At 41.5% G+C, this 15962-nt stretch overlaps 1 protein-coding gene, 1 long non-coding RNA gene and 1 pseudogene across 5 annotated transcripts in view; 2 read left to right on the top strand and 1 right to left on the bottom strand.

Moving 5' to 3' along the window:
* The window catches only part of CENPU (centromere protein U), a 627562-nt gene that overhangs the window by 9089 nt on the left and 602511 nt on the right, over positions 1–15962 (bottom strand). For all 3 annotated transcript variants that reach the window (XM_082715743.1, XM_082715745.1, XM_082715744.1), the window contains 4 exons: positions 14430–14490; positions 13763–13990; positions 8159–8222; positions 6991–7099 (listed from right to left, as the gene is read on the bottom strand). In XM_082715743.1, coding sequence (XP_082571869.1) covers positions 6991–7099; positions 8159–8222; positions 13763–13990; positions 14430–14490 — 462 coding nt within the window. The remainder of the gene's footprint in view (positions 1–6990; positions 7100–8158; positions 8223–13762; positions 13991–14429; positions 14491–15962) is intronic.
* The window catches only part of LOC309855458, a 265355-nt gene that overhangs the window by 232283 nt on the left and 17110 nt on the right, over positions 1–15962 (top strand). The gene's annotated exons all lie outside the window — the stretch shown is intronic.
* Positions 4920–5454, top strand: LOC309855446 (protein S100-A10 pseudogene; annotated as a pseudogene). The gene has a single exon. The product of its transcript is annotated as a protein S100-A10 pseudogene (transcript).

The following is a 15962-nucleotide window of genomic DNA, read 5'->3' as shown; positions in this document are numbered from 1 at the left end:
ATGGTAACCAAAAGACAGCAGTGGTGACCATACTTACATTGGACAAAACAGACAAAGTCAAAAATAGTCACAAAAGAAGAAAATTATGTAATGAATAAAGGGTCAGTTCACCAGGAAAATATAAAAGCTACATGTGCACCCAACACTGGAGCAATTCAACAATTCTGAATTAACAGAACTGAAGGGGGAAACAGGTAGTAACACAGGAATAGTATGTTATTTCAATACTTCACTTTCAACAATACATCAACCAGACAGAAGATAAAACAGGAAGATAAAGAAAAAGGAGATTTGAACAAAACTATAAACCAAATGGATCTAAAACCCCTACATAGAACATTCCATCTGATAACAGAATCCACATTCTTCTGACAAGCACACAGAACATTCTCCAAGACAGATCACATGTTAGGTGACAAAATACGTCTTAACCAATTTAATTCAACTGAAATCATACTGAGTGTCTTATGGGACCACAGTGGAACAAAACTAGAAATCAACAGCAAAAGGAAACGCAGAAAACTCACAAATATGTGGAAATTAAACAATACATTCTTGAACTACCAATTGTTCAAATAATAACAAAGGAAATCAGAAAATATCTTGGAACAAATGAGAACAAAACCAATTACCAACACTTATGGAATGCAGCAAAAGCAGTACTAAGAAGCTAATACCAATAAACACGTACATTAAAAAGAAGAAATACTTCAAATCAACAACCTAACTTTACACCTCAAGAAACTAGAAAAAGATCAAAGTTAGCACTAGCATAATGAAGAACAGTAAAAATTAGAGCAGAAATAAATATAATGAAAAACAGGAAAAAGAATTTACCTAATAGTTTTTTGAAGAGATCAACAGAACGGACCAATCCTTAAACTAAGAAAAAAAAGACTCAGAAAATGAAAGAGCAGGCATTACAACTGATGCCACAGAAGTAAAAAGCCCACAAACTGGGTAACCTTGAAGAAATGCAGAAATTCTAAGAACATAAAACCTGCTAAGATTGAATCAGGAAGAAATAAAAAATATGTTCAAACATGGCTGGTAAAGGAGACTGGCTCACTAATCAAAAACCTCCTATCTAAGACCCCCAAACCAGGTGGCTTCACTAGAGAATTCTACCACATATTTGAAAAAGAATTAACAATCCTTCTCAAACTCTTACAAGAAATTTAAGTGGGGGAAGGAAACACTTCCAAACTTATTTTATGAGCCTGGCATTACCCTGACACCAAAATCAGACAAAGATACTAAAAGAAAAAATGAAAGACCGATATCCTTATTAATGCAAGACTCCCCAACAAAATACTTGTAAAGGGAATTCAACAACACATTTAAATGATTGTACATCATGAAGTGGATTTCTGGAATGCAAGGATAGTTCAACATAAGAAATACAATCAATGCAACATACAATAACAGAACAGAAGGACAAAAGCCATATGAGCATCTCAACTGATAGAGAAAAAACACCCGACAAAATCCAACACCCTTTCATAATAAAAACTCTCAACAAACTATGAATAGAAGGAAATTACATCAATATAAAGGCCATACATGAAAAGGCTACAGCTAACATCATACTCAGTGGTGAAAGTTAAAAGCTATTGCTCTCAGACCAGGAACAAAGTGGGGATGCCTCACTTGCCATTACTATTCAACACAGTACTGGGAATATTAGCCAAAGCAATTAAGTAAGAAAAAGAACCAAATGGTATCCAACTGGAAAAGAAGTAACATTACCTCTGTCACAGAGGACATGATTTTATATGTAGAAAATCCTGAAGATCCCATACACACACAGAAACTGTTAGAATAAACAAATTCAGCAAGATTGCAGGATACAAAAATGAACATACAGAAAACAGTTGCATTTCTATATACTAACAATGAACAGTCCAAAAAGGTAATTAGGAAAACAATCCCACTTACAATAGCATCAAAAAGAACAAAATACTGGGCGCCTGGGTGGCTCAGTGGGTTAAGCCGCTGCCTTCGGCTCAGGTCATGATCTCAAGGTCCTGGGATCGAGTCCCGCATCGGGCTCTCTGCGCAGCAGGGAGCCTGCTTCCTCCCCTCTCTCTCTCTGCCTGCCTCTCTGCCTACTTGTGATCTCTGTCAAATAAATAAATAAAATCTTAAAAAAAAAAAAAAAAAAAAAAAAGAACAAAATACTTAGAAATAAATTTAACCAAGGAGGTAAAATATTTATACACCGAAAACTATAAAAACATTGTTGAAAGAAATTGGGGATACAAATAAAAGGAAAAACATCCCATGTTCATGGACTGGAAGCCCTAATACTATTAAAATGTTCATACTACCCAAAGCAATCCATAGATTCAATACAGTAACTACTAAATTTCCAATGGCTTTTTTGCAGAAACAGAAAATAAAAATCCTAAACTTCATATGGAATCTGAAAGGACACCAAATAGTCAAAACAATCTTGAGAAAGCAAACCAAGTACTTAACACTACTGAATAGTAGTACTGAATACTACTGAACTACTACTAATAGTAGTACTGAATACAATACACTGAATTGTATATTTAAAAACGGTTAAGATGGTAAATTTTATGGTACATAAATGCACATTTAAATAAAAATTTTAAAAGTAAAAATTCACAATTAAAAAGTTCATCAGCTCTCCCTTTAAAAAAGGTATTTCTAATATAAATATGAAATCATGACTTTAAGATGTTAAAAACATATAAAAAATTAGGAAAACTGGTGAGATCTTTCTGCATATGGCTTACAATGACAATAAATTTAGTAGACTATACCAACTGAAATGGTGGTGGTCTACATACAATAGCCGGACCCAACTTTTTCAAATTCTAGTACCTTAAAAATCTGGTCACTTCCCTACAAATAACTAATTGAATCAGTTATAAAATAGCCTATGTTTGTCCTGTCTGCACTTCATGGCCTATTTCCCTAATTATATATACTTTGGTAAATTGCTTACAATCTGTAAACTTAGCGAATTATTCAGGTGTGAGTTCCAGATATAGGGTATTAAAAACAGTACACCCTCAAATCTTTAACTTGATTATGAATAAAACTTTTCATGTGGTTGAGAATACTTTAGGTTAAGAAAATAAAACAAGACCAGTGATTCTACCAGAATCATGCGGTATGACAAAAACACAAGGGTATGTGTATAAGACTGACGAATCACGGACCTGTACCCCTGAAACAAATTATACATTATATGTTACTCAAGTAAAAAAAAAAGTCCATCAAGTGCCTGGCTGGCTTAGTCGCTAGTGTATGCGACTCTTGATCTCAGGGTCATGAGTTCAAGTCCCACACTGGGCATGGAGCCTATTTAAAAAAAATAAAAAGGGCTAACAAAAAAACTACAACTCTTCTAAATCATTTCTTACATCAAGAACACTATGCTAAAAGGTAAGATATTGCCATTTTGCTAAAATATCAGAAATCTTTAAGTCTTTTCTTCCTTTGAAGAGATTTATGAGTGGGAAGAGTGACACAGTCAAGAGCTGTTCTATAGTCAGAGACCTTTACCAACTGTAACTACACACTGGCTTTAGAGCGTACAGTACCAAAGAGAACATACACTACGGAAGAATAAAACAGACAATTCCCACAAAGATGCTAAGTTAGCATGAGAGGCTGGCTCCTTTCCCCAAGATCAACCCCAGAAGAACCAAAGAGGGAAAACTCCTTCAAAATGGGGGAAGCTGTGAAAAACGCTGTGAGAGGAGGAGGTATTTAGAATGGGCGAACCGGTGAGAGGGACAGGGGCTGTGGCCCAGCACCAGAAGGGAGATGTCGAGGTTGGCCTCTGCTTCTTCCCCAGCATGATTCTCACAAGCTGCGCCGAAGAGCCGCAGCCAATGTCTGTCTCTATCCCTGTGCCTTCGAGAGTCAAACCTGGGCAGCAACTACGGGGCCTGGAAAGCAACGTGGAGACTACCTGGGGCCGGTTGTCTCCTCCCCGTTCCCCTGCCAAACCCCCAGGGCTGGAGAATGATAATCTAAGGATTGTAGCAGCTCCTAACACTACTGGAGCTGGAGGGCCAAGCGTAAGCCCGGACCGGACAGGTTACCAGGTGGGGTAAGTGAGGCTTTCCTCCCTAGGCCTTAGCCAGCCCCCTCCCTGGCACTCCTGGGAATGGACAGGAATCACGGCTTGGTCTTCCCTTATATACACTGTCTGTGTGACAGAAAAGCTGACAGACTGAGGTACCTAAGCTCACCGGCTAGAGGAACAACAGAGGAACACAACTCTATTAAAGAGAAAACAAATTATTAGATCAGAAATTCTAAGAGCAGGAGGTATTTCAAAATAGGTAACAGTATTTTGAAATTAGCCTAATAAATATTCTACGGAGGACAGTAGCAACATATAACATGACATAAAGGGAACCAAATAGAAATGTTAGACAGAAAGTCCTAAGGCTACATTACACGACTGGGTAGATGCGATAAATGGCATTTTGGAAATACCAGAGAAATAGCAAGTTAGCAAAGTTCTTGTTTCTAGACTGAGGAAATCTAGAAAAAGCAGAGGACAAGGATATAGCATTAGAGAGAACAAAAATATTTTTAATTTTGGAGTAAAAAAGAACCACCTTCGACTGGAAAAGTGAGACCCAACAGAGTGAAATTAAAGAATATCACACATAAAATATTCTAAAAGCTTAGAGAAAAATAGCAGATTACATATAAACAAGACTGACAGACACCAAATTTTCCAAATCAACACTAGATGCAAAAGAAGACAAAGGAACAGTGACTCGAAAGTATTTAAGGAAATGATTTGGAACCTAGAATACTATATTGAGCTAAACTGTCCTTCAAATTCAATGTCATGACTAAAATAATCCAAAGGATTTAGACATTTTTACAGCACAAAGAGCCACACTCAAAAATGTTGGGATATCACTGGCCGCGCGTCCCACCCAGCCAATCGTCCCTGCTGTGCCTCGGGCCAAGGTTTCAACAGACCTCACCAAAATGCCATCTCAAATGGAACATGCCATGGAAACCATGATGTTCACATTTCACAAGTTTGCTGGTGAAAAAGGCTACTTAACAAAGGAGGACCTGCGAGTACTCATGGAAAAGGAGTTCCCTGGATTTTTGGAAAATCAGAAAGACCCTCTGGTCGTGGACAAAATAATGAAGGACCTCGACTAGTGCCGAGATGGCAAAGTGGGCTTCCAGAGCTTCTTCTCACTAATCGCAGGGCTCACCATTGCATGCAATGACTATTTTGTAGTACACATGAAGCAGAAGGGAAAGAACTAGGCGATATTGAGCACCACTCCTACCCAATGAGAGTTCTTCCGAAGGGTCTCTTAAGGAATCTGTCACACAGCTTCCCTCTGTATAAAGGATTCCATTGGCAGTTGGGGACCCTCAGAAAATTTACAAATAAAATCCAACCCCCATTTGAGAAGCAGAGAAAGAAAAGTCAGATAAGCTTTTGATTTTTATATTGTTTGCATCCTCTTGCCCTCAATAAACAAATTCCTTTTTTAGTTCCTCAAAAAAAAAAAAAAAAAATGTTGGGATAAACACTTAAATAAGAAAAGAGACATTACCAAAGGTTGTCATAAGAAATATATGAAATAAAGGTGAGCAAATAAATGCCTTAATAAGTTTGCTGCGGTCGTAAAAATAGAGAAGAGAAAACAATGTATCTTACCCCAGAATTAAAAATCTCTGGGGTAGGGGAATGGGAGAGGTGACCAAGAGTTAAGAGAGCTTGCCAGAGTTCTAATCTTACTAGTGTAGAGTTATAGATTCTATTTTTTTTTTAAAGTTATAACTAAAAACATCAAAGGAGAACCAAAAAAACTAAAGTAAGGGCGCCTGGGTGGCTCAGTGGGTTAAGCCGCTGCCTTCGGCTCAGGTCATGATCTCAGAGTCCTGGGATCGAGTCCCGCATCGGGCTCTCTGCTCAGCAGAGAGCCTGCTTCCCTCTCTCTCTCTCTGCCTGCCTCTCCATCTGCTTGTGATTTCTCTCTGTCAAATAAATAAATAAAATCTTTAAAAAAAAAAAAAAAAAAAACTAAAGTAAAAACAACACATCAACACATTCTTCCAAATATATTGGTAATTGTATGTAAATGGACTGAAGTCAAGAAAGATGGACACATTGGATTTCAACTTTACTGTTTTTTTTTAAAGATTTTATTTATTTGAGAGAGAGTACACGCAAGTGCATGTGTGAAAGAGAGCAGGAGCAGTGGGAAAGGGGCAGAGGGAGAGAAGAAGTGGCTCCCCACTGCAGGGAGCCCAATGCAGGGCTGGACCCCAGGACCCTGAGATCAGGACCTGAGCCAAAAGCAGACGCTTAACTGACTGAGCCACCCAGGTACCCCTGAACTTTACTATTTCTTATAAAAAATTATTTTAAGGTCAAAGGCTGAAATAAAAGGAAGTAAAAAGAATATAAGTTCTAGCAAATCTTAGCAAAAGAAACCTAGTGACACGATACTGGTATCAGATAAAACAGATTTTAAGACCCCAACACTTTTAGGAATGGAGAGGGTACTACAGAAGGATAAAATGTTCAGACTACAAGACAGAGCAATTAAATGTGATGTCCTAACAGAATAGTCTCTAAATACATATAGCATAAACTGATAAAAGAATCAGGAAAAATACTGATTCGACACAGATCCAATAATTAGATTCCCCATAGATTATGTGCTAAGCCATAAAGCAAGCCTCAAAATTACAAAAAAATATCACCAGTCTCTCAAATTTGATCATGACATGTTTTAAGACACAAGGTTAATATAAAAATATAAATTAAGAAGTCACATATTTGGACATACCAAAACATACTACTAAATAATTCTCAGGATTAAAGAAAAAATTATAATGGAAATGTAAAAATTCATCAACTAGGGGATGAAAACACATCAGAAGCCATGGGATGAGCAAAGTGATTCTTCAAGGAAAGTTCACTGGGCACGTATATCACATTGGAAGACTTACTCATACTCCAGGATGGTCTTCTCAAAGGCAGACAAAATGACATCTAACTCTGAGATGTCACTGGCTTTCTTTCCTTTCAGACACCAAATAGGTTCACAGTCGGAATGATCTGGAATATTATGAGAAGTCCATTTAACATACTGAACATATTTTGGCTCTAGGCCCAGGGTTCTGAAAGCCTACAACAAAAACTGTCCCACCAAATTGCCAACAAGAGCCGCGGTTGGAGAGGCACATGGAAGGAGCCAACTCACTTCTCCCTAAGCCAGTGTAAGCTCAAAAATCGCCTCTCCGAGGTCACTAACTGCCCTCTCCTTGGTTCTCCCATTTCTGCCAAAAGAGCCTAACGCACTGCTGACTCAGAGCTCCCTGTTCTCCCTTTACTTGGTCCGCTGCCACCCAACACCACTGGTCACAGAGCTCTTCTTTGTTAATCACAGTTCCGTAATTTTAATCTACCTCATAGATCACTTCTGGAACACACAGAGATTCCTCAGTGCGCTGATCTGGTTTTAGTAATGTGGGCAAAAGGTCAGCACTGAGTAAAATTGGGTTGTATGAGACTTAATGATAAGGATAAGATCCCATCTGGGGTGGGCAGTGGAGGTAAAAGGATTGAAGAGTATACACCAGAAAGCAAGGGGGCTCTTTTTGGATGATGGGATTGTAGGTGATTTTTTCTTCCTTTCTACACTTTCCAAATTTTCTAAACATATATGACTTATCTTTTAAAAGAAATGAAGGAGAGAAAATGCTTTATTTTCCTCCCATTTTTCAATAAATTTTGACTTGTATCAATAAAAATGCAGAACAATGCAGATGAATCTCAAAGAAGTTATGCCAAGTGAAAAAAAAAAAAACCTTATTCAGAAGGGTAAAACCACGTTATGTGTTCAGCAAGGTTTCAACACTGTGATGAAAAATTAAGGTGATAAAGCAGGTGTAACAGTAAAATCTAACACTATAAATACATATTGTAAGAGTCCTTCAACTTTGTTGTAGGTTGAAAATTTTCATGACAGATGTCGGAAAAAAATCAGTTATATAAATACACATTTTTTTAGCTTTTTAAAGTAGCAATTTTATATACTTACAATTTACTACTTTAACAAAGTTTTTAAAACAAAATTCTTGAATGCTTGATAAGGTATAAAACACTATTCTGTACCTGAGTCTGTGGCTTCACTTCTTGATTTCTTCTTTCTGCCACAAAACCCCTTTTTCTGAGTTTTCTACCAAAAAAAAAAAAAATTGCAAAGATGTTTAAGAAAAGTTTTCCTTTTCTTAAAACTTAAGTATTCTGAGAACAGTATTATCAAACACTTAATCACTTAATTCTGGCTGTTACTCTCATTTAGTTCTAAATTATTTTTTTATTATCATATAATGTATTACCTGCCCCGGTACAGGTCTGTGAATCTCCAGGTTTACACACTTCACAGCACTCACCATAGCACAGACCCTCCCCAATGTCCATCACCCCGCCACCCCATCCCTCCCATGCTCCCCCCCCCAGCAACCCTCCTCATTTAGTTCTAAATTATTATGTATACAATCTAATACAAAGAGACACTGAAAAATTAAATGGTCTCAAAAAGTAAATAAAACTTCCAGTTGGCTTTTAACTATGGTTGCCTTGCAGGCACCTGGGTAGCTCAGTTGGTTAGGTGTCTGCCTTGGGCTCAGGTCATGATCCTGGGATCCAGTCCTGCCTCAGGCTCCTGCTCAGCAAGGAGTCTGCTTCTCCCTCTGCCTCTCCCCTATCCTCTGGCTTGCGCTCTTTCTCTTAAATAAATAAAAATTTTTAAGAAATAAACTAAAAAGGCTTTTTAGGTAGCACTGTAATTCAACGGGATTGAGAAACACTACCCTGAGTAAGGCCTACCCTAGACCCACCCTAACAAACCCTAAAACCAATCTCAGACCAGATTCACTAGAAAGAGCCTGGAGGTTGTAAACAGAATTCAACGATGACCCCCCCAGGGATCTGTAGAACTCCCTCCCCTTGCGTGTGGGTGGCTGCTGTGAATAAGATAGGGCGCTCATTCTTCCTCTTAGGTCACCTTATAGAAGACTCCGCTGTAGCTGACTGGAGAGATTCTTTGGCTTTTTTAGATGGTAGCTGCCATGTTAGGGTCATGAGACCAAGACCTAACAGTGACCCCCAGCTTCAGCCAGAGAGAACACAAGGACCTCAGGTCTGCAAAGGCAACCAACTAAATTCTACCAACAATCTGAATGATCTGACGTGAGGACCAGGAGTCTCACATAAGATTTCTGTTCTACCCAGCACCTTGATTTCAGACTCGTAGGACCCTGAGTGGAGAATCTGGCTAAGGTGGCCTGGACCTGTGACCTACAGAAATTGTGAGTCGTAACTGTGTCGTTTTAAGTCACAAAGTTTGTGGTAATTTATCATGCAACAATTATAGCAGAGGTTGAGTCGCAGAGAGTTTGAGCTGCTTAGAAAATATGTTAGGCCTTCCACAAATTGACCCTAACAAAAGAAAGATAAAAAGTCAACATTCCTAAGACGACGACAGAATTCAGAGTCTCAACAACCTGTCAACAGTATCCAATACACAATCCGAAAGTACTAAATTAATAATGTTATACAAAAAATGTGACCCACAGTCAAAACAAAACAAAAATACTCAAGAGAAATGAACACCAAGTCAGCCCAGAGCAAAGACATTGAAGCAGATGTCACAGATATGTCCCAAAGAAGTAAAAGGAAATGGTGGTCTAAATGACTACAGAAACCCAGGATACCTTAGCAGAGAAACTATATTTAGAAAACAAAACTAAATGGAAATTCTAGAACCAAAGAGCACAGAACTGAGGAGTCACTGGGTCGTGTTTCAGTTTCCCGTGGCTGCTATAGTTACCACAACTCGGTGGCTTAAAACAGAAACAGAAATTCTCCAACAGTTCTGGGGGGCAGAAGTCTGAAATCAGCTTCAGTGGGCCAAAATACAGGTGTTGGCAAGACACGGTTCCCTCCAGGGACTTAGGTCCCTGGGCGTATTGTGTGGAATCCCACAGCTCCCACACAGACACCGTTCTCTGTGGCTGGATGCCCCACTGACACTGATGTGGTGGGCAAGGGAACGACACTAAGGCCGTCTCACTAAGCCATGACGCTCTTGCTTCTGTCTTTAAAGCTGTCTCTTGCAGAGCAGCCTACAGTTAGCCAGTCTCTGCCCCGTAGCTGGAATGTTTAGTGCACTTCCTTTTGATGTACAACTGTTACTGTGATTGGGTGTAAGTCGGCCATATTGATCTTTGTCTTCCGTTCACCTATTTCACCCCACTCTTGCACACTCTCCAGAAGCCCATTTGCTTTTGATGTAATTTTAAGTATCATTAGGTTCAAGTCTACCATCCTCTACTGTTTTCCACCGGCCTTTTGTTTTTTTCCTTCTGTTGCTAATTTTGGATTAACTGAACATATTTTGGTTTTCCATTTTCCTTGCTCAATTGGCTTCTCAGCTATGCCTCTGAATTTTAAAGAATGGTTGCTTCTGGGTTAAAAATGTGCATCCTTGGGGCGCCTGGGTGGCTCAGTGGTTTGGGCTGCTGCCTTCGGCTCAGGTCATGATCTCAGGGTCCTGGGATCGAGCCCCGCATCGGGCTCTCTGCTCCACAGGAAGCCTGCTTCCCTCTCTCTCTCTCTCTCTCTCTCTGCCTGCCTCTCTGCCTACTTGTGATCTCTGTCTGTCAAATAAATAAATAAAATCTTTAAAAAAAAAAAAAAAAATGTGCATCCTTGAGTTAACAAAGGCTACTTAGAATCAGTATGTGAACACGTCATACATTCTGCTTCCTGAGAGTCAACTACTTCCCACCACATGAATCTCATGACATGACCGCATTCTTCCCTTTATCTGTCACCCTCTGTGCTGCTCTGGTCACAGGTTTTACTTCTACATTCGTTGTAACCCAACCTTACAGTGTTGTCATTTTTGCTTGAAACAACTGTTTCTTAAGGAAATTACGAGAAGAAAAAAAATAGTTTGTTACCCACTCATTTTTTTAGAATTTAGTCTCTTCAAGTAGGCTCCAAGCCCAACATGGGCTCGAACTCACGATCCTGAGGTCTCCTGCTCTGCCGACTGAGCCAGCAGGCACCCCCTCCAAACACCCCACTTTGTAATCCTTTGACTTTTCTTTTCCAGTTGTCTTTTTCTCCTTCCTATAAATCTGCATTTCCTTCTGATACCTTTTTTCTTAGCCTAAAGAACATCCTGTAGCATCCTTTTAACAAAGATCGGCTGGCAACAAATTCTCTAAAATTTTCTTTATCTGAAAGTATGTTTATTCACCCTTTTTTAAAGGATATATTCACTGACGTAGAATTCTGGGGTGACTTTTTCCCCTCAGCTCTTGTTGTTTTCTTGAGCTGCTGTGAGACTTGTCTTTGCTCCCCCTGTATTTATTCTGTCTCTTTTCTCCGGCTGCTGTCAAGGTTTTCTGCCTCTCTTTGTTTTTTTGGCATTTTAACTCTGATATGCTTACGTATGGCTTTATCTTGCTTAAGGGTTTACTGAGCTTCTTGGATCTGTAAGTTGGAAAATTCCAGTCATGTTTTTAATTTTGCTAGCCCGTTCTGACTCTTCTTTCGGTACTCTTATTATATATATTGTAGATCCTTTGGTATTGTCACAGTTTTCTGTGACTCTGATATTTTCCCCCCAAAATTTTTCTCTCTGATTTGCAAATTGGACAAACTTTTATTGCTTTGTTTTCAGTGTCACTGACCAATTTGCCATTTCAAATGTGCAGAGAAGGGGGGTATTGCCAGGTGGCTCCACTGGTGAAGTCTTGACTTGGGCTCAGGTCGCAGTAGCAGGGTTCCGTGCTGGGCGTGGACCGTGCTTGGGATTCTCTCTCTCTCTCTGCACCAGCGCCCATAAATAATGGGAGAGGGAAGGAGGGGGAAAGGGAAGGAAAGCGGAAGGAAGAAGGGAGGGTCGGTCATTTCACGAAGCCCGTATGCAGTGACCGGTGCCCCGTAAGACACGTCCGTGCCCGTGAGAGTCACCACAAGGCCCCTTCGAGAGGCAGAGGGAGATGAGACACGAAGGAGAAGATGACGTGAAGACCGAAGGCAGACACTGTGGTGATGTGAGCACGAGCTGAGGAATGCCAGAGCCGCCAAAACCGTAAGAAAGCGAAAACAGAACACGATGAACGGACTGAGCCACCCAGGTGCCCTAAAGTCCTGGTTCTACTCACTGTGCTTTGATCATGTAAAAAGTCGGAATCAGGGCGCCTGGGTAGCTCAGTCGTTAAGCCTTTGGCTCAGGTCACGGTCCTGGGGTCCTGGGGTCCGGCTCTGCACCAGGCTCCCTGTTCAAGCAGGGAATCTACTTCTCTCTCTCTCTCCCTCTTCCCCTCCCCACTGCTCATTCTCTGTCTCCCACATGAATAAATAAAATCGTTTTACAAATTATTTTTTTTTAAGTAAGAGTTAGATGAATTTGGGTAAAAAACACGTGGGAAGGGCGCCTGGGTGGCTCAGTGGGTTAAGCCGCTGCCTTTCGGCTCAGGTCATGATCTCAGGGTCCTGGGATGGAGCCCCGCATCGGGCTCTCTGCTCAGCAGGGAGCCTGCTTCCTCCTCTCTCTCTGCCTGCTTGTGATCTCTCTCTGTTAAATAAATAAAATCTTTAAAAAAAAAAAAAAACACGTGGGAAATTCCTGCACTATTTCTGTAACTTCTAAGTCTAAAATTAAGAAAACAACAAAGCTACAAAATTCATGATGCAAAACTCTAGAGAACTAAAGCGAATCCACAAAATTGGGGTATTAAAAACCACCTGGGTGGCTCAGTTGGTTAAGTGTCTGCCTTCAGCTCAGGTCATGATCTCAGAGTCCTCTGCTCTGCAGGGAGCCTACTTCCCTTCCCCTCTCTCTGCCTACTTGTGATCTCTGTCAAATAAATAAAATCTTTTAAAAATATTTTTTTTTTGAACAGGAGGATGAATTATTCAAAACATTAAGGCAAATGAATAAAAGGACATATTGAGAACTTGACCAAAAGATACTAAATGTCAAGAATTTAAAACAGAGTGATTATGACCCAGACATCTTATCTTAGCCACTTTTTTCCTAAGGAAATGATGGAGGACATATACCAAGATTTAGCTAGAAAGAAATTCATAAAAGCGCTTAAATTTTTTTTTTAACTGCAACCATTCATTAGTAAGAGATTAACTACGGCACACTCGTGAACGAAACGGCGAGCGCTAAGACCACAGCCTTTAGGTGCCCAAGGCTGGTGACCCGGGGCTGAGGAAAGTGCAGGAAAGGCGCTGAGGAGCCTGGGCCAAGGAGCAGGGTGGCTCCTTTCAGGAGACGGGACTGTGGGTGATTTTATCTTCCTTTCCATACCTACTGAATGTTCTCAAATATTTTTTTATAACAAAAACATAAAACTTATCTTTTTTTTTTTTTTTTTTTTTTTTAAAGATTTTATTTATTTATTTGAAAGACGGAGATCACAAGTAGGCAGAGAGGCAGGCAGAGAGAGAAAGAGAGGGAAGCAGGCCTCCTGCGGAGCAGGGAGCCCGATGCGGGGCTCGATCCCAGGACCCTGAGATCATGACCCAAGCCAAAGGCAGCAGCCCAAACCACTGAGCCACCCAGGCGCCCCAAAACTTATCTTTTTTAAAGAAACAAAGGAAAAGAGAGGAAATGCTGTTTTCCTCCTAAACATTTTTCCGTCAACCCTCCTCCTCCCTCTAGGGCAATGGCGGACCCGCTCTTACCGAATGACGTGGTTCTGTCCCAGGCTCTTTTTCAACAGCGGACTCGGCGCTCCGGGGTCTGATGTGTTTAGGAGTGACCGACTCAGCCGGCTTCTCTGGAAGCTCCGAGGATGTATGGGGTGTATCTGGCTGTGTCCTTATTTTCTCTGCTGGTTGAACTTTCCTTCTTACAGTCTCTTCTTCAGTGCTTTCAGGGTCATCGCTAATGGGCCTGACTCTCCTTCCTGGCTATGGCGAGAAAGCAGCATTACTGGCTTAGAAAATACAAACGCTTTATCCTCCTTCCGGAAATAGTGGCCAGCCCTGGTCAAGTCCACATTGCTCATTCGCCATCTTCCAGCTCGAACATAACAGGAAGGTGGCCGGGGGCAGGGAAGGGTGCGGACAACCCAGACCCAAGAGTCCCAAGAAACGCTCCCCACAATTCACGCGGCCTTTGTGGATCGAGATCTAAACACATGACATGATCACTATGAAAATCAACTAGGGACAGAGACATTCGAGCCTCTATAAATAAAAGCATCTAAGATATATGAAAATATATTCCCTTTTTATAGTAAAAGTATTTTCTGCAATGTAACATTCTGTATGTAAAATGTGGTTATAGCACATTTTCTCTGCATCCCATCGAAATGGGAAATCTGCCGCAAGATACACTCCTACATACCTTTTTGGCCCTCATCTCTGTAGACATGTTTTCACCTGCTTCGATTTTGTAAGTGTCTGACCTATACCAGAGAACAAAACATCAGTAGTATCTTATACTTTTTTCTTTTCACATGTCTTGTACAGGTTGCTCGTCCAATATTAAAACAAGCTCAGTTCCATGAGGAGATTTCCGCTTGTCCTGGGCAGGTCTGCCACCTTCCGGATGTACGGGTCATCTCCCCCACACCATCCCACGCCCAGGCCCCGTCAGTTTATTCTTGGTGCGCAAGTAAGCGCCATAACTGCACCACCTTGTGGCCATGCCCCAGAACTGCACCTTCCCCGTGTTCCCACTCCCGGGGAACTACACGGGCCATCATCTGATGGACTGAAAGCGAAGTCCACAGACACTAGGCCCGTCATAGGGGATATAAAAGGGAAGACCTTCTTTTTCCCTTTTTTTTTTTTTTTAAAGATTTTATTTATTTATTTGACAGAGAGAGATCACAAGCAGATGGAGAGGCAGGCAGAGAGAGAGAGAGAGAGGGAAGCAGGCTCCCTGCTGAGCAGAGAGCCCGATGTGGGACTCGATCCCAGGACCCTGAGATCATGACCTGAGCCGAAGGCAGCGGCTTAACCCACTGAGCCACCCAGGCGCCCTCTTTTTCCCTTTAAAAAGGAAAACAAAACAAAACAAAACCCTAAATTTCCAAAGAGAGATGAGAGTTCATTTTGTCACTCAACTCAACACTCATTTAATGCCAACTTCCACGCCATGCAGACAGAACATGGCGGGCCCCCTGGAGCCAGCAGGCATACCAGGGAGAGAAGACTGGCCGTTTAGAAAGACGGCACTGGAAGCTGTGGGGCGGGTGGGCTGGAGGGGAGAGAGCAGTTCTGGAGACAAGGGACAGCAGGCAGGTGACGCTGGCGAGAGGAGCCAAGTGCCTAGGCCAGGGCTGGGGTACGGAGAGGACAAATAAGACTGGTCAGAGAACAGAGGCTGCCGGGATGACTCTCAGGTGACAGCAGGACCATTAATCTAGAGAATGTCAAAGGAGCTTGCTGACACTGGGTGAGAGAGGAAAGGACTGAGCTTGGCTTTGCCTTTGTTGAATCCAAGGTGCCCGTGGGCATCTAGGAACATATGGCCAATCTGCAGGACATGGCAGGCCCCAGAGAAAGGCTGGGCAAGACAGACAGACAAGGAGCGCAGTGGCATCTGGGTAGCTAAAACCAGGACAGTAACACTGTGGGCTGGTGGAGAGAGCAGAGAGCAGCCTCACCTGTGCACACGAAGAGGCGAGGGAGAGATCAAGGAACAAAGACCCAAATGTCCCTGGTGAGGATCTGGGGCCTAGAGGTTGATGCCTCCACGAGTCCTGCTAACCGCCACTCTCTCCCCGGTGCGTCCCTGATGCCCTGACTCCCCTTCGTGTCCATATAAATGAATGAAAGACCTAACTGTGAGACCGGAAACTGTAGAAAGCCTAGAGGTAGCAACCTCTTTGACATTGGCAGTAGCAACTTCTTACTAGCTACTTCTCCTGAG

Source organism: Mustela nivalis (assembly GCF_964662115.1).
Source record: "Mustela nivalis genome assembly, chromosome: 20".
NCBI classification, from domain to species: Eukaryota; Metazoa; Chordata; class Mammalia; order Carnivora; family Mustelidae; genus Mustela; species Mustela nivalis.
The sequence above is the reverse complement of the archived record's forward strand: the minus strand, read 5'-3'. Positions and strand labels throughout refer to the sequence as shown.